The 21327-nt window shown below is 42.5% G+C and overlaps 2 protein-coding genes across 2 annotated transcripts; one reads left to right on the top strand and one right to left on the bottom strand.

The window, feature by feature from the left end:
• Positions 1-2334: 2334 nt before the first annotated feature.
• Positions 2335-21301, bottom strand: LOC138958961 (large ribosomal subunit protein uL10m-like). Its single transcript, XM_070330314.1, has 5 exons — positions 21198-21301; positions 18814-19004; positions 7245-7417; positions 6700-6836; positions 2335-2675 (listed from the first exon to the last, which is right to left on the bottom strand). The coding sequence occupies exons 1-5, from the start codon at positions 21214-21216 to the stop codon at positions 2416-2418; spliced, it is 780 nt and encodes a 259-aa protein (XP_070186415.1). The 5' UTR covers positions 21217-21301; the 3' UTR covers positions 2335-2415.
• LOC138958860 (uncharacterized) lies at positions 8226-13510 on the top strand. The gene is made up of 3 exons (XM_070330164.1): positions 8226-8598; positions 9040-13321; positions 13476-13510. The coding sequence occupies exons 2-3, from the start codon at positions 9919-9921 to the stop codon at positions 13508-13510; spliced, it is 3438 nt and encodes a 1145-aa protein (XP_070186265.1). The 5' UTR covers positions 8226-8598; positions 9040-9918.
• Positions 21302-21327: the final 26 nt, after the last annotated feature.

Here is a 21327-nt window from a genome sequence, read left to right as displayed (position 1 = left end):
GGGACGTTAAACTTTCGGTTTGGTTTGACTTTAAAGTTTGCAACGAAAGTTCGTGGTGCACGGCCGGAAAGTGTTTTGTGAAGGAGCACGCCTTCTTTAATTTAAATCTTTCTTTTAGTGGGAGAATCTTAAGTTTCTTATAATCATCAAATACAAGACTGGATTGTTTCAGTAAAATTAGTTTCAGCGCTCGCCTATGTAAACCGGCTGTACAATGGTTTTAAAATATTAGCACTGGCAGAGTCCCAGATGGTTGAACAATAATCTGTGATGGTTTGTATATATGCGTTAAAGTATAATAACCTTGAGTGCTGATCTAGAAAGTGTTTAATTCTATTTAACTGATATATTTTTCTGGACATTGTTTTACATACCCACCGAACATGATGGGCCCAAGACAAATTATTATCGATATTTACTCCCAAAACTTTATGATCTCCTACCTCCTCTATTGCGTCGTTACCAATTAATATGGAATGAGGATTGTTTCGTATGTTTTGTCTCTTTTGTTTTGTTGTTATTAACATGTATTTGGTCTTTTTAGGGTGAAGACTCATGTAGTTATACTCCGTCCAATGAATGAGATCATCTACACTGTTCTGCAACGATGAATAAACTTTGTCTAATTTTTTTATCAGTAGTGTGTAGGGTCGTTTCGTCAGCAAAGAGTTCGCAGTCATCATTAATACTAAGAGGAAGATCATTAATATACAGGGAAAAGAGTAGTGGTCCAAGGACAGAACCCTGGGGAACCCCGTATAACACAGGTCTTTTGCTGGATACGGTTGAATTAACGCAGACAGACTGCTCTCGCCCAGCTAAGAAAGAGGAGAGCAGGCATAAGGTTTGGGGTGACATTCTATATTCAACTAATTTGCTTAATAGTAATTCATGATTAATAACGTCGAAAGCTTTAGCAAAATCGACGAATAAGACACCACAGAGTTGATTATTATTAATGCTACTAAGCCAACTTTCAAGAAGGTTTGTTAATGCTGTGTGGCACGAATGATTTTCTCTAAAACCTGACTGGTTGGAATGTATAAGATCGTATTTCTTCAAATGAGTGGTCAAGTGTGTAAATATGTGTTTTTCAAGTGGTTTTGATAAAACAGGAAGAATTGAGATTGGTCTGTAATTGGCGGGGTCAAAAGAACTACCTGATTTAAATAGCGGGATTACTTTCGCCTCCTTTAATTTGGTGGGAAAGTAGGATTTGTCAAGGCACAAATTATAAACATATGTAAGGGATTCTGCAATAAAAGGGGCAGACAACTTCAGAATTTTCCCATCAAGATTATCCAAACCACGAGTACCTGTTTGTTTTAAGCACAACAGATAATGGAAGACTTCGCTAACAGATAGCAGAGGAATGTCTAAATTATGGGTAATATTTTTTGAATCACAAAACTGTTTCAACTTGTGCAGATTATTCTGTTTCGATCTATCAGTTATAATTATTTTGTCAACAATAGAAGTAAAATGAATGTTCAGATCATCAGCAGGTATATCAATAACGGAAGATTTTACTGTAGCCTATCTTTACAAGATAATTGGTTGATCACCTTCCAGATGGCTTTTGAGTTTTGTTTTGAACTGGATGCAGCGAGCTCACGGTAATACTTTCTCGAGAGAGAGAGAGAGAGAGAGAGAGAGAGAGAGAGAGAGAGAGAGAGAGAGAGAGAGAGAGAGAGAGAGAGAGAGAGAGAGAGAGAGAGAGAGAAGGCCACCTGATAACCTTTACATTGATGTTTAATTTGAGAAAGTCGGAAGCAAAGTTATCAATCATTTTTGGACAGATTGTATACACATGAGTGTATGCATGTGTGGATGAATGTGTTGCCTGTACACAATTTTTTGTTTCTTCTCTGCTTTTTTGTCCATACATTCCAACTTTGATCACGATTGATCATAAACAGGTCAGAAGACTGCCACCAACGTGCAGAGAGAGATAGACAGACTGAATGTTCAGCTTACTGACTGACGCAAACACACACATTTTTCAAGAGTTAATTTAATCGCATAACAAAAGATGTATATCAAACATTTCACACACACGCTGACATGTATTTGCCAATGGGCAAGATGTATACTATGTTTTGTGTGCGAGTGCTGTGTGTGTTCATGGGTTTATATTGATTATTAAACAACATTCAACTCTTCTCAATATCCTGTACTGAGCAAGAAACAACGTTCAAGATAAACTTATGAAAGAAATAAAACACACACACACACACACACACACACACAGACGAACACAAACATTCCCACCAACTCTCTTCCTCCTAAACACACTTGCACTTGCTCTTTCCATCAAATACCAAACACAAAACCGTAAATCTCACCATTTATTCACAAAACATCTCTCGTAAAGACAATCACACATTTACATGCACAGTCCACATCAAGCGTTCATCAACTGTTCTCTTCAGATGGTGCCGCTGCTGTGGCTGCTTCCCCTGACGACTGTGGAGACTCCCCTTCCTGGCACTGTTTGACGTACTGGTCTAGATTCCTGGCCAGCATCTGCTGATGGTTGCCTAGCAACGAACGTGTGCGAGAGGCAGATGAACCCAGGATGGTCAAGAGTTGGCCGCGCATGAGATCAAGCGACGGCAGCTTGGAGCACTTCACTAAACCTTCTTTGGTCAGGATGTAGTTGTCCACACGACCTCCTGGTAACAGAAAAACGTCAGACTGTGAGCCCTTGTTGGTACGCATGTACTAGTAGCGCCAAAAAAAAAAGTGATACACAGTAGAGAGAAAGAATTATATGGAACAGGCCAGTTGAGATGAACAGGTTGGAAGATAAGAGATGTTGATGACAAATTTACCGAAATGTGGCTACACAAATGTTGACCAAACAATTGGCATCCAAGTGTTCATGGAGGTTGTGATCATGAACTCAAGTTGTGATCATGAACTCTGATGTGCATATTTTCAAAAGAAAATGGTGGCATGTCGTTTAATTATTGACAAAACAAAACGTTACGTTCACAAATATTTAGAAACATCGGTCTTTTAAGTGCACAGACAAACATTAATTAGACACTTAAAAGACCGCTGGGTCGATCTATCTGGAAACGTAATGCAACGTTTTGTCAATAATTAAACTTTCCAACAACATACCTTTCTTTAATTTTTTTATTCTGAATTTGGAACATTGGCAGTCTTTTTGTGTTTGGATGTCAACACCTATACAGAACTTTGCAGCATTTCAACATTCAACTCCATGCTCAAGCATACTTGAAATAAATAAAAACATTCTGACTATCAAACTTACTTTTGACCAATTTGCTGCAGAGCAAGAAAGATTGAGATTGAGAAGAACAAGCCTATTTAAGTGGAACCCCTTTTTTAAGACCCTCCATTCTAAGACCCCCCGCCTTTCAAGACCCAAGTTTATCAGTTTTTCTGTTCATAAAATCAGTTATATGCCCCCATCTCTTTTAAGACCTCCAGATTTCCTTTGAGTTGTTTAGGTCTTGATTGGGGGTTCCACTGTATCGCAAGCTGTTAGCCTAACACACCAGCAACTTATCTTCTTCTTTTTACATTTAGTCAAGTTTTGACTTAATGTTTTAACATAGAGTGGGAATCGAGACGAGGGTCGTGGTGTGTGTGTGTGTGTGTGTGTGTGTGTGTGTGTGTGTGTGTGTGTGTGTCTGTGTGTGTGTGTGTAGAGCGATTCAGAGTAAACTACCGGACCGATCTTTATGAAATTTTACATGAGAGTTCCTGGGTATGATATCCCCAGACATATTTTTCATTTTTTGAATAAATGTCTTTGATGACGTCATATCCGCCTTTTTGTAAAAGTTGAGGCGGCACTGTCACACCCTCATTTTTAAATAAAATTGATTGAAATTTTGGCCAAGCAATCTTCGACGAAGGCCAGACTTTGGTATTGCATTTCAGCTTGGTGGCCTAAAAATTAATTAATGACTTTGGTCATTAAAAATCTAAAAATTGTAATTAAAATTATTTTTTTATAAAACGATCCAAAATTATGTTCATCTTATTCTTCATCATTTTCTGATTCCAAAAACATATAAATATGTTATATTCGGATTAAAAACAAGCTCTGAAAAAATAAAATAAAATTATGATTAAAATAAAATTTCTGAAATCGATTTAAAAACAAATTTCATCTTATTCCTTGTCGGTTCCTGATTCCAAAAACATATAGATATGATATGTTTGGATTAAAAACACGCTCAAAAAGTTAAAACGAAGAGAGGTACAGAAAAGCGTGCTATGCAGCACAGCGCAACCACTACCGCGCTAAACAGGCTCATTAATTTCACTGCCTTTTGCACGAGCGGTGGACTACGGTCATTGTGAAAGAATGCAGTGCGTTCAGTTTCATTCTGTGAGTTCCACAGCTTGACTAAATGTAGTAATTTCGCCTTACGCGACTTGTTCTTCTGCGTGGTTTATCTTACCCCTGAGCCATCGTGAACCCGTGTGATCCAGTTTCCCTTTTCACAATGTTGTCGTCAGTTTGTAATTCGCTGTGAGCTTATCAGCAATAGCACGTTATTATGTACCTCTGACTATGCACGAAACAAATGGCTGTGGTTCACAAGAACTCTAGCGATGGCTTTTATTTTATTTTATTTTATTTTATGCAATTTATATCGCGCACGCGGCCCTATGCTCCACAGGGAGTCTACAGGAATAAGTCAAGTCAAGTCATATCGCGCACATATCTCAACCACGGATTCAAGGTGCAGGGATTTATTTATGCCATGTGAGATGGAATTTTCTACACAATATATCACGCATTCACATCGGCCAGCAAACCTCAAGCCTATTAGGGCATTCACCTTTCACTGCCTATTATTCCAAGTCACACGGGTATTTGATGGACATTTTTATCTATGCCTATACAATTTTGCCAGGAAAGACCCTTTTGTCAATCGTGGGATCTTTAACGTGCACACCCCAATGTAGTGTACACGAAGGGACCTCGGTTTTTCGTCTCATCCGAAAGACTAGCACTTGAATCCACCACCTAGGTTAGGAAAGGGGGGATAAAATTGATAACGCCCTGACCCAGGTTCGAACTCGCAACCTCTCGCTTCCGAGGCAAGTGCGTTTACCACTCGGCCACCCAGACCTGTTGACTGTTCAGAGGAACTGGCGATAGGCATAAACTGTCGTCTACTATGAGAACCACGACCTTGCGTGACCCTGCTTCCAGGCTTTTCTTTTTTCAAACTTTCAAAACTTCGAATTGTTCTGATCTTGTCTTGATGAAAAAAGAATTCTTTTATAATTTAAGAATGTTTGTGTAACAAGCTGTCAATTTATTATTTAGATTTTAAAAGTTAGGTCTAGCGCCAAAACGCACCACGGTCCGATTGTGTGAGGAGATAATCCGCAAAATTAATTCTTTGAAAATTGCTCGCTCTTTACGTAGGGCACCTAGGATGTTCCCGTTCGGTGAGCGTTCAAATGGAAGGGTTTTTGTACTGTGTGTAAAAGCCTGACAGTATCTGCGATGGTTTACGGGAGGCTTACTGTGCCTTTAACCTACCATGCGACCGCGATTTGATCTCATGACTTTCCGATGAGAAGGCCGATGTCTTATTCACTAGGCCAATGCGCCCGTCATTAGGAACTCGAGTCGGCTCAATTTCAACTTTCACCTGCTTGTTTTGCAGCACTCAAATAATGTGGTTTGAATAGACGCTTTTCAGGAATACCTGTCAGGATCTTCAGCGATCTGGTAGAGTAAGAGCCCCTTTACCATAGCCAAGCTTTTCACAAGAGTGAAAGCAGTTCATTAGCTTGATTTAGAACGATCTCATTTTAACCAACCACATTCCTTTCGTGCCATATAAAAAAAATGCTACATCACAAATGTTGCGTACACGTCACTTCCGGTCATGATGAAACGAAGTTCACACCAAAAACACAAACGACTTTCGCTGATTTGGGCGATTCTACGAATCTACTTTTGTTAACTTTGTAATCATGTTTTGGTTATTTCTGTATGAAAACCTTTATTTTATTGGATATAGGTAACCTGATTGTTATTTTAACTGTTCATATCTTCCTACTTTAAGGTCTGGAGAGGACGCTCAAGTCGATCTTTCACTGGATTTCTGTAGCATACATTTCCCTAGGTTGCGCTGGGGAAAATCAAAGATGGCGGCCAGGAGCTGATTGCCGCTTTACGACTTTAGAGTTCTATTTCTTCCCTAATATCAATAGAATACTTATATTTATAGGGCAGACCTTAATTTGTGAACTGTCTCACTTTGAACATTTATAAATTTTATGAGTAGAGCTTCGGGTTGCAAATTAATTGCACATGTGTTGTCAGCGCTTCTTCTGCGAACAGAATTTCTCTGCCGTAACGTCTAAACCGCGAAATGTACAACACGCACTGTTGAGTTTCGTTGTGCACGCGCATCCGAGCGGGCAAGAGAAAATGAGGTGGCGAAAGGAAAGTGGTGGGCCAGTTTTGTTCGTCTCTCTAAAACAGCTACCAATTGTCAAGCAAGTGTGTGACACACAGCGTTGAATAAATCTGTTCACATGTGTGCTCAGGTGCATCTGTGTGTGTGTGTGAGTATGGTATGCTGTATGTATTCATTCCCTTTCCTCAACCTAACAATTAAAAGAACAAAAAAGATAATTTGAAGAGGTTATCTTTTCTCTACTAGTAACTGTAGAAAATAAACTTACCCAGGAGTATGAGGTCAGGAATCTTGCGAAGAGTTTTGACGAGGTCAGCAACACATGGCTCTTCACTAACGACGTACATGTTTTTACCAATCAAAAATGGACTCATGTTAACAAGGCCTGTGTCTTCTGCTGCTCGCCTGTTAAGACATACAAAGATCTTGCTACAATTTCACAGAAAGTGACACACAAAACAAAACATTCACAACTATGGTGACTGAAATGGAAGTGGGCAGACATACAAATAATAATGTGACAATAAAAGGAACTTTGCTCACTGGGCATTGACTTTAATCTCTAGATCAAAATGGTGTTGTTTTGTTGTTGTTGATGAATGCCTTATAATATTTTAAATCTCGTAACATCATCCTCAATTCCACAAAACCAAAAAAAGTTTTTGTTTTACCAACTGACTGAAAATAAGAAAAAGAAAGAAAGAAAGCAAGCAAAAAAACAACAACACGCAAGTGCTGAAATGACTGGAAAATGGTGTGAGTACAGAAACAATGCATATAAAAACAAGGATAAATGTTCAGCCTCTGACATACTTCATGAGAGAGTTATTGAAGAAGCGGAGATTCATGCCTTTCTTGACCAGCTTGTTCTTGGCAGCTTTCATGGTCTCGGTAGACATTGGCAAGGCCTGGCACACTGCTATCATGCGATTCTCACGCATCAGTTTCTTTGCTTGCTTCAGCAGAAACTCTTCATAAGGATTCACCTGAAATAAACATGTTCATTTTGTGAACTGTTCAAGAAATACGTGATAAAAAATAATTAACTGAGCAAAGGTATGCTGAATGCACTCGTATCACCAGAATGCTCATGCTCTCCACACCTGCATCAGTAGAAATTACATAACACAAGAGATACGCAAGATAGCAAAACAAAACAACCTGTTCTGGATAGATAATTATTTTGTTTTTTTCTCGTATGTAAAAGTTGCCATTAGTTGCGCCTATGCTGAATTTTTGCAGAATTTTTAATTGGTACCTGATGTTTTTGTCAGGTCGATTTTGGGGGTACCCTTACTTTGGCAGCGGTCGCGTAATACTTATAACAGAAATCTTTGATCCAAAAAGTGTGCCAGATAGCTAAGTAAATGGCCTTTAAATGTTTCATGACATATGAAGTTTGAATAAAATGACACTGGAATGAATGTTTTAGTTGGGGTGCAAAAATGGGTGTAATAATGTTTTTGCTCAGTTTATTTAACAGATCAATGAAGATAATCAATTTGGTGCAATACATATATATACTAGAATGAATACCCGCTTCGCCGGATACGGCCGGCTTCGCCGGGAAGAAGTACTTAGAGCCGTACGCCGGCTTCGCCGGGTCCGAACAATGGATCCGCCAAGCTTAGGTCCCTCCCAGATTCGTGGAATGGGAACAGCACGAAAATGATTCAGTGGCCATATAATGCCATTCCTGACCATATCGAGTCCCATCCTTGACGACGAATGTAACCGTGTTAATCACCTTTGGAGGCGAACTCCACTCAAACAGGACTGAGCAAGTTATGGCTGTCACAAGCGGCTTTAATATTAGCATACTTTTATGCTGTGGGGTTAAATGTATTGTATTGGAGCGCCTGTGTTCCTCTATTTCGCCTGTCATAGGTAGACGCTGGTTAACTGCAGGTGTCTCGTGGAGCTCGTGCTCAGGTATTTCACGTGTGTTTTGCTTGTATTTTGTAAGGTGAACTCAGAGCTAAATTCGAGCTCGTAGATACTCCTTTTTATTCATTCGTTCTTTGCCTTTAGCCGAGGGAAGATAGCTTGCGTTCCAAGCGAATCCGTTCTTCGTTGAACGTAGGGTCTGTTTGCGTAGAGCAGATGCCGGAAACCTGTTATCAACGGCAGGGGATATGTATGGCTACTTCAATACAACCAGGATGTGGTATGTAATCATTAAATATTATGTTGTGTGTGTTACAGTTAAATTATTCTCAGGTTTAGATTTGCTTATTGACTTCTGAAAACCGGTCAATCCAAGATGGCGGAATGTATAGTGTGCACGTGCGTGTGTAACTTTGTACTTGAACGGTATGAATTTGGGAGTTTGTTTTGGGGAATGGTTTGGTATGTTGTTGAATGAATATGTTTTGGTTGAAAGGGGAGTGGTGGACAGTTTTGTTTATAGAATGAATTTGGTATTATTCGTTGGACTTCATACTTAGCAGAATTAAATGTATAAGTCCGTTGGTATGTGTGTTCGAGATGCATGAGAGTGAGAGTAGAGAATTATGTCCATTTAATCCTGCACTTGGTTGTTAAGTTATAAGGACGGGTGGGCGATGTTACTGTTACCGTGAACTAAGTCTTGCGTTCACCATTCCAGGTTGTTGTATTTCACCATGCGGAGGCTACTCTGAAATGGCCTACTACTGAGGAGATGTCTGCCGCTCCACTTTCGACGACGGCACTGCTCGCCTGACAAGGACTCGATCGACGTCACCGATGACTCCTGTCGCTTCGCACCACGGCCTCGTTGACTCCGGTTCATGAACGATTTCGGATACGCAAGCACGGTAACATTAGCCTTAGCCCGTCCTAACAGCTAAACGTGCAGGAGCTATAACGTCATAATGAACTGAGCGAAAGTGAGAGGTATGAAAGTTTCTAAATAATTATTCTTTGTTGTTATAGGCTTTAACGCTGGTTGATCTTTGTTGTTGTTGTGGATATTGCCGAAAGAAAGATTTGTATAGTTAGATAGTGTTGTGCGTGTATTTATGTTATGTATAATTGATTGTTTGTAAGAAACGTCCTTAATCTACTGTTCGTGTCAACTTGTGTTTTGTGGTCGGAAGAGCAAGATTGTTTTGAGTCGTGGATGACAGACTGCGTGCGTGTTTTGTGCATGTGTGCGTGACAAATGGGGGCTCGTCCGGGATTCTTTATTATTACATCGTCACCTATGATTTTGCTCTGTTCGTCTGTTTGTTTGTACCGTCTTGTCAGGTTTGATTTTTGAATAGGGATGATTGAATAACATGCTTGTACGTGCTAAGGCTTAACCTGATTTTCACAGCGGCCACCTGTGAATACTAGCCGGTGCTGGGTACATGTCTCGACGTTGTTTATAGCATTTTTCCCTGTTGTAATTTGTCTGGAAATGTTGTAGATTGAGATGTTTTGCTTCAGAATTTTGTTGTGAAGTAGTTAGGTTGCTTTTCCATAGTTGGCGACTTAACCATTTTACATTTGGTGAGAAATCATGTCGGGATCCAAATCTCGCAATGCCGCTCTGGCAAGTTTTTCTACCCCTGATCATGGTAATTCTCCACCCCGTATGACACTTACCACGCCAAAGCATATGGATGGAGCTGCTGTTGACCCTATTGAAAAATCTAGTTCCCTCACGTCAGCTCAAGAAATTATAGCCGCTAGGGGACGTGCTTTGGGCGTTCGATCAGGGGCTGCTTTAGCAAAATACGTTCAAGAAGAGGAAGCAGCTCAACGGAGACTACTTCAAGAAGAAGAGGAAGCTCAACTGAGAAAAGAAGAAGCTCAACGAAGACTACTTCAAGAAGAAGAGGAAGCTCAACTGAGAAAAGAAGAAGCTCAACGAAGACTTCAGAGGGAGGAACAGGATGCTCAACGAAGACTTCAGAGGGAGGAACAGGATGCTCAACGAAGACTTCAGAGGGAGGAAGAAGAAATCAGAAGAAAAGTACTTCGAGAAGAGGAAGAAAACGACCGCCGCCGACGTCTAGCTGAACTGGAAGAAGAAAGAGTTCGTGCAGAGATAGAAAAGACTAGGAGAGAAGAGACTACTTCAAGTTCTCGTAGTAGGGCTATTGAACCAGTTCGTCTGAAAATAGATCCATTTGATGAAGCCAAAGAGGATCTCGACACCTTCCTAGGACGATTCGAGAGAGCAGCAACTCTCAGTGGCTGGGACAGGGAGAGTGACTGGGGAGCTCGGCTGGGAGCCCTCCTGAAAGGTTTTGCTGCCGATGTTTACTTGGAACTGCCAGCTGAGGATGCGGGAAACTTTGATGTCATTGTGGACGCCCTTAGAGGATCTTTTCGCTGGACGGCTGACTCGTATCGTTCTAAGTTTCGACTCGCGGCCAAAAGGGGAGAGGAGACGTTTATACAGTTTGCTACCCGTCTTCGAATCTGGTTTGAACGGTGGAGGAAAGCCGCGAAGAAAGAGGAGACCTATGCTGGAATCCGAGACCTCCTACTGATGGAACACCTGATGGACCATGTGTCTGGGGACCTCGCGGATTTCATCCGGCAGCGTGAACCGGCGAACGTCACTGAGGCCGCCGAACTAGCTGAGAGGTTTGCTGCATCAAAAAGGGCTAGGAAAAACCCTGTTATGGTGGGTACCCGTGTGGGAGGTAGTTCCAAAGACCCTTCTAGCCCGAAGAAGAATGCTCCGCCAAAGCCTTCCCATAACAACCCTCAGTTTACCAAAGGGAAATGTTTCAATTGTGGAAAAGAGGGCCACCATAGGAGGAACTGCCTACGTCCTTCCAACACTACCAATCTGAGGACGGTTGTAACGTCAGAAACCTCTTCTGACACGTCCGAGTTACCTGCCCTTTGTGACCCATGTAGCCAACTGTCGTATACTCCTTTATGCACGGTCAGTATCAATGGATCGCAAGTATCTGCTCTTCGTGACACAGGCGCCGACGGACTGGTCATTGACTCCTTTTTGGTAAAAGACTGTAAACTCAAGCAAGGGAGTCAAACTATTCGTCTCGCAGCAGGGAACGTTCAGAAGACATGTCCCACTACGATCGTACATTTAGAGTCCCCATTCTTCTCAGGGAACGTTGTCGCTATTGTGGCTGACCAGCTAACATATCCCGTACTCATCGGAAACCGGATCGTTCAGCCTGGAGGAGAAACTCTTGAGGTTCCTGTGTATCGGGCGGAAGCTCGACCTGTCAAGATAACTGCCATTACCCGAGCCCAACATGCGAGAGAAAAAGAACCTCCCAAAAACCTACGGATGAAGGACTCTGGTCTGGGAGGTGTTACCAGAGAGGAATTGATCCAGCTACAGTCACTGGACCCAACTTTGTCGCGGATGCGGGAGTTGGCCAAAGGAAGTGACCCTGCACCCTCTGGAAAGAAAGGGAAGGTGAAATTCTTATGGAAGCAGGGCGTCCTACATCGCCTTTTCATAACAACGGAAAAGACCTTCAGTCAGGTGGTGGTGCCAGAGACACTTCGTGAGGGCATTTTGAGACTTTCTCACGATGTTCCAATGGCCGGTCATCTTGGAACCAAGAAAACCCAGGATCGACTATGGCATTCGTTCTACTGGCCAGGGATGGGGGGCGACATCAGACGATATGTGCAATCCTGTGATGCCTGCCAACGAGCGTTACCCAAAGGAAGGATACCCAAAGCCCACCTTGGAAAGATGCCCCTCATGGATGAACCCTTCCGGAGAATCGCTGTTGACATTGTCGGCCCTTTGACTGTCTCAGAGAGAAAGAATCGCTACATTTTGGTCACTGTGGATTATGCTACCCGATACCCAGAAGCTACTCCTTTACCCAGCATAGAGGCAGAACGCGTTGCTGAAGCTTTGTGGGAGATGTATACACGGGTAGGAGTTCCTAAGGAAGTCCTCACTGACCGAGGGTCACAGTTTGTCAGTGATCTCATGAAGCAAGTGAATAAATTCCTCGCTGTGAAAGGACTCACCACAACTCCATACCATGCCCAGTGTAATGGACTAGTAGAGAGGTTTAATGGAACATTGAAGTCGATGCTCAAGAAACTCTGCCATGAAAAGCCACGAGACTGGGATCGGTTTGTTCCTGCACTTCTGTTTGCTTACAGAGAGGTACCTCAAGAAAGCCTTGGTTTTTCGCCTTTCGAACTCCTGTACGGCCGATCCGTGAGAGGGCCTCTGTCTCTCTTGAAGGAACTGTGGACAAAAGAAACGCCAACGGAAGTGAGAACCACTGCAGCATACGTCGTGGATTTGCGTCAACGACTCGAAGAGACCCTGCAACTTGCCCAGGAGAATCTTGACGTCTCCTCTCGTCGTTACGCCCAAGCCTTTGATAGACGAGCTGTGAAACGGAAGTTCAAGATTGGAAGCCGAGTTCTGCTGCTCATTCCCCTGAAGAGGAACAAACTGGAAATGGCTTGGCAGGGACCATATGAGGTGGTCGGGAAGGTTGGTGATTTAGACTACCGTCTACGAGTGGGTTCAAAAGAGAAACTCTATCACGCAAATCTTCTCAAGCAATACGTGGAGAGAGACCCTCCCTCAAGAACTACTCCACCACAGAAAGCGGCTGGTGTTCTGGCTACGTGCGCGGTTGTGGTTGATGAAGCTAGCGCTACTTCTGAAGACGATTCGAGGTACCCGAGAGACATTCCTTTACCCGCTCTTGAACCTGAAGAAGGTCCAGATGATGTTCAGTGTAACCCTGAACTGACTGACAGTCAACGTGAAGACGTAAAACGTTTCAGCAGTCGATTTAGAAAGACTCTTACTGATTTGCCTGGAAAAACAAAGTTGGAAGAGTTCTCCGCCAATCTGCTTGACTCTAAGCCTGTCTTTGTTCGTCCCAGACCTTTGCCGTACTCTCAGACAGAAGCTGTAAAACAGGAAGTGGAAGCTATGCTGAAGATAGGTGTGATCGAACCTGCTTCTTCCCCTTACAACGCACCTGTCGTCCTTGTCAAGAAAAAGGATGGAAAAATCAGATTCTGCATTGACTATCGACAACTGAATAGGGTCACTGAGTTCGATGGGGAACCCCTCCCAGATATAGATCATCTCTTCAGTTCGCTTGGTCGTGCGAAGTACTTCACCAAAATAGACTTGTCAAAAGGCTACTGGCAGATTCCTGTTCGTACTGAAGATAAACCCAAGCTGGCCTTCATCGTCCCTCAAGGACAATTTCAGTGGACCATGATGCCTTTTGGGCTACAGAATGCCGTTGCAGTCTTTAGTCGGATGATGAGGAAGTTGCTGAACCCTTTGAAGAGGAATGACGTTCACAACTTTATGGATGACATCTTAATCGGGACTGAAGAATGGAAGATCCACCTACAAGCTTTGGAGGCTGTTTTCCGTCGTTTGGAAGAAGCTGGCCTCACTGCCCGTCCAACAAAGTGTTTTGTTGGGTTCCACGAGCTAGACTACTTGGGGCATCGTATTGGCCACGGACTGATGTGGCCGGAAGCCGCCAAGGTAGAGAAAATCCAAGCAGCACGGCGGCCTGAAACAAAGAAAGAAGTTCGTGCTTTTCTCGGTTTGGCTGGTTTCTACCGACGTTATGTGCCAAACTTCGCAGCCATTGCTCTTCCTCTGACAGAACTAACTCGGAAGATTTGCGCCAACAAGGTTCAATGGACAGAACTGTGTGAGGAGTCCTTCAATTCCTTGAGACAGATCTTGAGTCAACAGCCTGTCATTTGCCTTCCTGATTTGTCTCAGCCCTTCGTTCTTCAGACGGATGCCTCGGATATAGGACTTGGCGCCGTGCTGTTACAAGAGAGCGACGGAGAACTGAAGCCTGTATCATTCGCCAGTCGCAAGCTGAACGCAGCTGAACGAAACTATGCCACCGTGGAGAAGGAGTGTTTGGCGATTGTCTGGGGCATAAGGAAATTTGAGGTCTACCTGTACGGCCACGAATTTGAGCTGCAGACGGATCACCAGTCCCTTCAACATCTACAGAAGACCAAGACGACCAACGGACGCTTGATGCGCTGGGCCCTGTTGCTTCAGACATTCACGTTCCGCATCAGAGCAATCCGAGGATGCGACAACGTCGGAGCAGACTATTACAGCCGCATTGTGTAGAATTTTTGTGACGAACCGTAGTTCGGTTTGAGTAGGGGGGTTTGTCACAAGCGGCTTTAATATTAGCATACTTTTATGCTGTGGGGTTAAATGTATTGTATTGGAGCGCCTGTGTTCCTCTATTTCGCCTGTCATAGGTAGACGCTGGTTAACTGCAGGTGTCTCGTGGAGCTCGTGCTCAGGTATTTCACGTGTGTTTTGCTTGTATTTTGTAAGGTGAACTCAGAGCTAAATTCGAGCTCGTAGATACTCCTTTTTATTCATTCGTTCTTTGCCTTTAGCCGAGGGAAGATAGCTTGCGTTCCAAGCGAATCCGTTCTTCGTTGAACGTAGGGTCTGTTTGCGTAGAGCAGATGCCGGAAACCTGTTATCAACGGCAGGGGATATGTATGGCTACTTCAATACAACCAGGATGTGGTATGTAATCATTAAATATTATGTTGTGTGTGTTACAGTTAAATTATTCTCAGGTTTAGATTTGCTTATTGACTTCTGAAAACCGGTCAATCCAAGATGGCGGAATGTATAGTGTGCACGTGCGTGTGAAACTTTGTACTTGAACGGTATGAATTTGGGAGTTTGTTTTGGGGAATGGTTTGGTATGTTGTTGAATGAATATGTTTTGGTTGAAAGGGGAGTGGTGGACAGTTTTGTTTATAGAATGAATTTGGTATTATTCGTTGGACTTCATACTTAGCAGAATTAAATGTATAAGTCCGTTGGTATGTGTGTTCGAGATGCATGAGAGTGAGAGTAGAGAATTATGTCCATTTAATCCTGCACTTGGTTGTTAAGTTATAAGGACGGGTGGGCGATGTTACTGTTACCGTGAACTAAGTCTTGCGTTCACCATTCCAGGTTGTTGTATTTCACCATGCGGAGGCTACTCTGAAATGGCCTACTACTGAGGAGATGTCTGCCGCTCCACTTTCGACGACGGCACTGCTCGCCTGACAAGGACTCGATCGACGTCACCGATGACTCCTGTCGCTTCGCACCACGGCCTCGTTGACTCCGGTTCATGAACGATTTCGGATACGCAAGCACGGTAACATTAGCCTTAGCCCGTCCTAACAGCTAAACGTGCAGGAGCTATAACGTCATAATGAACTGAGCGAAAGTGAGAGGTATGAAAGTTTCTAAATAATTATTCTTTGTTGTTATATGCTTTAACGCTGGTTGATCTTTGTTGTTGTTGTGGATATTGCCGAAAGAAAGATTTGTATAGTTAGATAGTGTTGTGCGTGTATTTATGTTATGTATAATTGATTGTTTGTAAGAAACGTCCTTAATCTACTGTTCGTGTCAACTTGTGTTTTGTGGTCGGAAGAGCAAGATTGTTTTGAGTCGTGGATGACAGACTGCGTGCGTGTTTTGTGCATGTGTGCGTGACAATGGCTTCTGAAAGGAAGGCCAGTACATAAATTTACACAAAAGCCGCCAGACCACATCACAAACAGAACTGAACAATGCACAGGTGTTGCTCACATAGAGACACACACACACACACACACACACAAAAAACCACAGAGAAGCCGTATCTATAGAGAGATAGATGACAGTGTATTTTTCGCGTGGCTATAAATTGATTCGACCTTTGCACTTTTACAGTGAGGATAATTTACGGGTCCAATTTACGTTCTGGACACTGCGTTGACCTTCTAAAAATAGTAACAGTAACAGAACGCCGGGAATATCCACTCACACTATATTGCACCATTACGAAGGAAGGGAGGTAAACGCTGAAAACCTGGAGAATATGAGAAGATAAGGAAGAGTTACTTATAATGGTGAAATGAACACAAAAACCAAAATCGATTCAGCGCTGCGCGCTGAGAGCACGTGTTGAAATATCTCATCGATGATATTGTGTCCGGGGTGTAGCTGAATACGGTGTCCAAATTTGAAAAAGATCCACCGAGAACTTTGGCTTTGGTGTGTCGGTATGGGGGCCCGGGTAGCTGAGGTGGAACCAAAATAGCTGAGGTGCAACCAAAATCGGTTCAGCGCTGCGCGCTGAGAGCACGTGTTGAAATATCTCATCGATGAGGTTGTGTCCGGGGTCTCTCTGAATAAGCCCACCAAATTTGAAGCAGATCCATCGAGAACTTTGGCCGTGCATGGCGAATACACAAATACACAAACACACAGACACACAGACACAAGTCGTATATATATATAGATAGATGTATATCTATATCTATAAATATATAGAGATAGGTGAGAGTGTATTTTTCGCGTGGCTATAAATTGATTCGACCTTTTCACTTTGACAGTAAGAACAACTTACGGGTGCAAGGGAAGCGTTCTGGACAGCGCAGTGACATTCTAAAAATAGTAACTCAGAAACGGGAATTTGGGATGAAGGGCGCGAGACAGAGACAGACAGCGTTGCGGTTCACCACAATCACCTTTGAAGGCGAAGTCCTGTCAAACGGGATTGAGAATTTTAGAGCTTATTTCTTAGCCCTATATTATCTGCTGTGGCTTCTCACATGCCTGAACATACAGACAGACAAAAGCCGCTAGACCACATCACAAACAGAACTCTACAATACACAGGTTTTTGCCCACACACACACACAAACACACACACACACAGAGAAGCCGTATACATATATGCATATCTGTATCTATAAATATATGGAGATAGGTGAGAGTGTATTTTTCGCGTGGCTATAAATTGATTCGACCTTTTCACTTTGACAGTAAGAACAACTTACGGGTGCAAGGGAAGCGTTGTGGACAGCGCAGTGGACAGCGCAGTGACATTCTAAAAATAGTAGTAACTTACAACTGAACGGGAAAGCCACACGAAGGAAGGGAGATAAACGCCAAACAGTGGAGAAGATAAGGAAGAGTTACTTATAATGGTGAAATGAACACAAAAACCAAAATCAGTTCAGCGCTGTGCGCTGAGAGCACGTGTTGAAATATCTCATCGATGATATTGTGTCCGGGGTGTAGCTGAATACGGTGTCCAAATTTGAAAAAGATCCACCGAGAACTTTGGCGTTGTGATGTGGTGTAGCGGCTATGGTGTGTCGGTATGGGGGCCCGGGTAGCTGAGGTGGAACCAAAATAGCTGAGGAGGAACCAAAATCGGTTCAGCGCTGCGCGCTGAGAGCACGTGTTGAAATATCTCATCGATGAGGTTGTGTCCGGGGTCTCTCTGAATAAGCCCACCAAATTTGAAGCAGATCCATCGAGAACTTTGGCCGTGCATGGCGAATACACAAATACACAAATACACAGATACACAGACACACAGACACACAGACACAAGTCGTATATATATATAGATATGTGACAATACATTATCATTTGTAAACTTTCTTTCACATACAAATTTATGTTTATTCAAATTATTGGTCAGTGAAAACAAAACAATAAACAGCAAAACAGCAAATAACACTAATTCCATAAATCCTTTCCTTCAATCTCTCTACTGCAGAAGAAGAAATAGAACCAAAGGAATAAGATGAATTTGCCTTTAACTTTTAACTGAACAGTGAACTGCTGCTGATTATTCTGACAGTATGTTTGAAATGATACAAGCTTTAATCAACCATACCTGATGACAGTAAAATATTGAATCTATCAGTAAAATAATTGAATCTATCACCTAACTCACAATTATTATTCAGTAAACAAACTCTTGGACACCCAACGTACTTCACAACGCACAGTCGGAAGCCTCCAACATAAAAAACATGCACATTGCAACGTACATAAAAACAGACCAAATATATACTAGAATGAATACCCGCTTTGCCGGGTATCCGGCTTCGCCGGGAAGAAGTAGAGCCGAATAATACCCGGCTTCGCAGGGAAGAAGTAGAGCCGAATACCCGGCTTTGCCGGGTACCCGGCGAAGTAGAGGAATACCCGGCTTTGCCGGGATGAAAGCGTTAAAGTGGACAGTGACCTTCTAAAAATAGTAACGGGAATATCCGGCTTCGCCGGGATGAAAGCGTTGTGGACAGTGACCTTCTAAAAATAGTAACGGGAATATGGATTGACGCCACACGAAGGAAGGGAGATAAACGCAAAACACTGGAGAAGATAAGGAAAAGTTACTGGGAATGGATCTGGGAAGATGAACAGAAAAACCAAAATCGGTTCAGCGCTGTGTGCTGAACACGTGTTGAAAATTCTCATCGACCAGGTTGTGGCCGGGGTCTACCTGAATATGCCCACCAAATTTGAAGCAGATCCATCAAGAACTTTGGCCGTGCATCGCGAACACACACACACACACAGACAGACACAAGCCGTATATATAGATAGATATATACATATATATATACTAACCTCATTTAATACTTCAAGTGCTTTCATCCTCCTCCTCGCACATATTTCTGTGTGTGGTATATTCTCCGGAAGATAGATCGGCTGTGTGATGGCCTCAAACAGTCGGCGTGCATCATGTCGAGGTTTGGGCTTCTGGATGTTTACCTTGGAGCGGCAGCGGACTTGTTGAAACTGGGGCAAAAACAGCAGCCCTAAAAAAAACAATTTTTTTTTTGTAATTCAGATTCCTGGACAAAATGTTTGACAATTGCTTGGTATCCGCAGTGGGAGAAAAGGTGGGGTTATTATAGTCAATTGATTAATATATTGATAATACTGAAACAGTCCCCTTTAAACGGTCAACCTTTCTTCAACACATAATGTCATTCATTCATTCATTGTCAAAGACTTGCTTTGTGAGTTGGCTGATAGGGTAAGGGTATCTAATTCCGACCGATTGAGATCATTGTTTTATTCTCAAGGCTCTAAATCGTAAAGTTTAGCAAATATGTCTTGTCTGGTAAAACCGGCCTTTTCCGTACGCAATTTTAAATAGGTGCCCGTGTCGTTACTTTCCGTTATTAAAGAAGCGTTTGTTGGTAAACATTGGAGGTAGGTGTGGGAACCTAAATCCGACCGGGGGGTATCTAAATCCGACCGAAATCTACTCGGAACTAAATGACAGTAAACGTAATGTTTCTCTCCGGCTTGTTTTGATCGTGTAGTTGGAGTAATGATCGTCCAGGATGAGGTGTTTGTGAATATCAAATCTCTTCTGTCGTTTTTCTGTCATCCCAACAAATATTGCTTGTTCCTAGGTCTATGTATACAATGAATCAAGGTCATGTCATAAAGGCTAAATACGATTCTGTCAATTTTCTCTGACACCCAGCATGGGCACACACACACTAACACACACGCAAACACACAAACTCGTGAATTTCGTTGAGCGAAACACTATCACTATTAAGCTTACTGAGGGTTACATGCTTGCAAACACTGACAAGCACCCATCCACGCACTTGCGATGTTGGTGTTGATTCATCAGTTTAGCAAGACAAGAGCACGCGCACCTGCAATGAAGTGGATGGAGTGGTTGCGGCTTTTACTTTATCAAAACAAGATTGACTGAACATCATAAATACACAATCTGATACCTTCCCGTGTTCATACGATTTTTCAAGAGTCATAAACGTAAACAATCAATGATTTTAATGGGATTTTGTACACCGTTTTGCATTCTCTGCGAGGTGGTCGGATTTAGATACCCACTCAAAAACTGGGTATCTAAATCCGACCGATAAGATTTTCTCCTTTTCGATTAAAAAGTGCCAGAAGACTTTGTCCGAACTATCAAAATACACTTCCAAAAACACTTGGTAACATCCATTTCAATCAAACAGAACTCTGTTCATCAAATTTTTTGACCTTTTTGTAAGAAACGTGTGACGTACTTTTTCGCTACAAAGTTGCAGTTTCGCTCTGCGGGGGATCTGGTGAAGCAGACGACACAAGGCACATTTTCGCGCCGCGGAACCGATGACGCAAATCAACTCTTGCGACAAAACGATTGGTTCGTAAAGTCGCGTCATCAACCTGTTCATGACTGGCCCGAGTATGAATGGCATTCCTTCTATTGTGGTGACGTGCGCACATCGTCTTTGATGTGACTGGGAAAATCGGTCTTCTTCTTCTTCTTCCAATAATGTTCAGCGATCAATGAATTGACCATTACTAACATGTTGGCGAAGTGCAAGTGTGTGTCCTTAACATAAAATAAAATAAAAAAAGAAAAAAAAAAGAAAAGGAGAAAAATAAAAAATAAAATAAAAAAAAGATAAAAAAAAAGAAAAGAGGTGGGGCAGGGGGAGGGCGGTTACTGTGCCTGTATGGCCCTCATTGCCCTCAAGCAGAAGGCATTATAGGAGGGGGTCGGATTTAGGTACCCCAAAAATCGGTCGGAATTAAATACCTTTACCCTAACACTTTACAATTTGTAATACCGATAGTTCCACATGCATTGATATGTTCATGCATTGGTTCTCAATTTTTGCCACAGCTGAGGCAGTTTTTTTCCTGCAGCTGTGATTACACAATCTGGACTCAGAATTCTATGATCTCTGAAAGCGAAGAAGCGTTTTCAGAAAGCGATTATTTGGGAAACTCATTAACGATCGCAAAATAATTGATCTCATTCTAGGGGGACTGCACCAGTGCCCATTTTGCAACACTAGCAGACGAATCTTCCGTGCATGTGTATTATAACATGCATGAGCAGACACTAAATGCAACTTGTAAAATTATAGAGTAAGTTGCCATTGAAGAACTCATTACATCCTGAGAAATACACTCTGTGGACATAAATAAACTTGATTTAGTAAATAACAGTTCTGTGTCCTTCTCACCTCGTTTGAAGGCAGCCATTTTGTGGGCAGAAGTAATAATGTCGTGATGAGAAGCAGACTATTATTTTGCAATGTTATAGAACTTCTGGAATATGTACCAGATACATTTCAAAAAGAGACCTGCAAGACT

The sequence above is a fragment of the Littorina saxatilis genome, linkage group LG2 (assembly GCF_037325665.1).
Source record: "Littorina saxatilis isolate snail1 linkage group LG2, US_GU_Lsax_2.0, whole genome shotgun sequence".
In the NCBI taxonomy this organism is placed as follows: domain Eukaryota; kingdom Metazoa; phylum Mollusca; class Gastropoda; order Littorinimorpha; family Littorinidae; genus Littorina; species Littorina saxatilis.
The sequence above is the reverse complement of the archived record's forward strand: the minus strand, read 5'-3'. Positions and strand labels throughout refer to the sequence as shown.

Bases quoted from the DNA above. Each gene is read 5' to 3' on its own strand.
- LOC138958860 (XM_070330164.1), top strand. From the start codon at position 9,919: ATGTCGGGATCCAAATCTCGCAATGCCGCTCTGGCAAGTTTTTCTACC. The intron at 13,322-13,475 runs GTGTGATCGAAC...TCATCTCTTCAG, and splicing joins GGAAGCTATGCTGAAGATAG to TTCGCTTGGTCGTGCGAAGT.
- LOC138958961 (XM_070330314.1), bottom strand. The intron at 6,837-7,244 runs GTATGTCAGAGG...ATGTCTTAACAG, and splicing joins TTCAATAACTCTCTCATGAA to GCGAGCAGCAGAAGACACAG. The intron at 2,676-6,699 runs GTAAGTTTATTT...TTCTGTTACCAG, and splicing joins TCCTGACCTCATACTCCTGG to GAGGTCGTGTGGACAACTAC.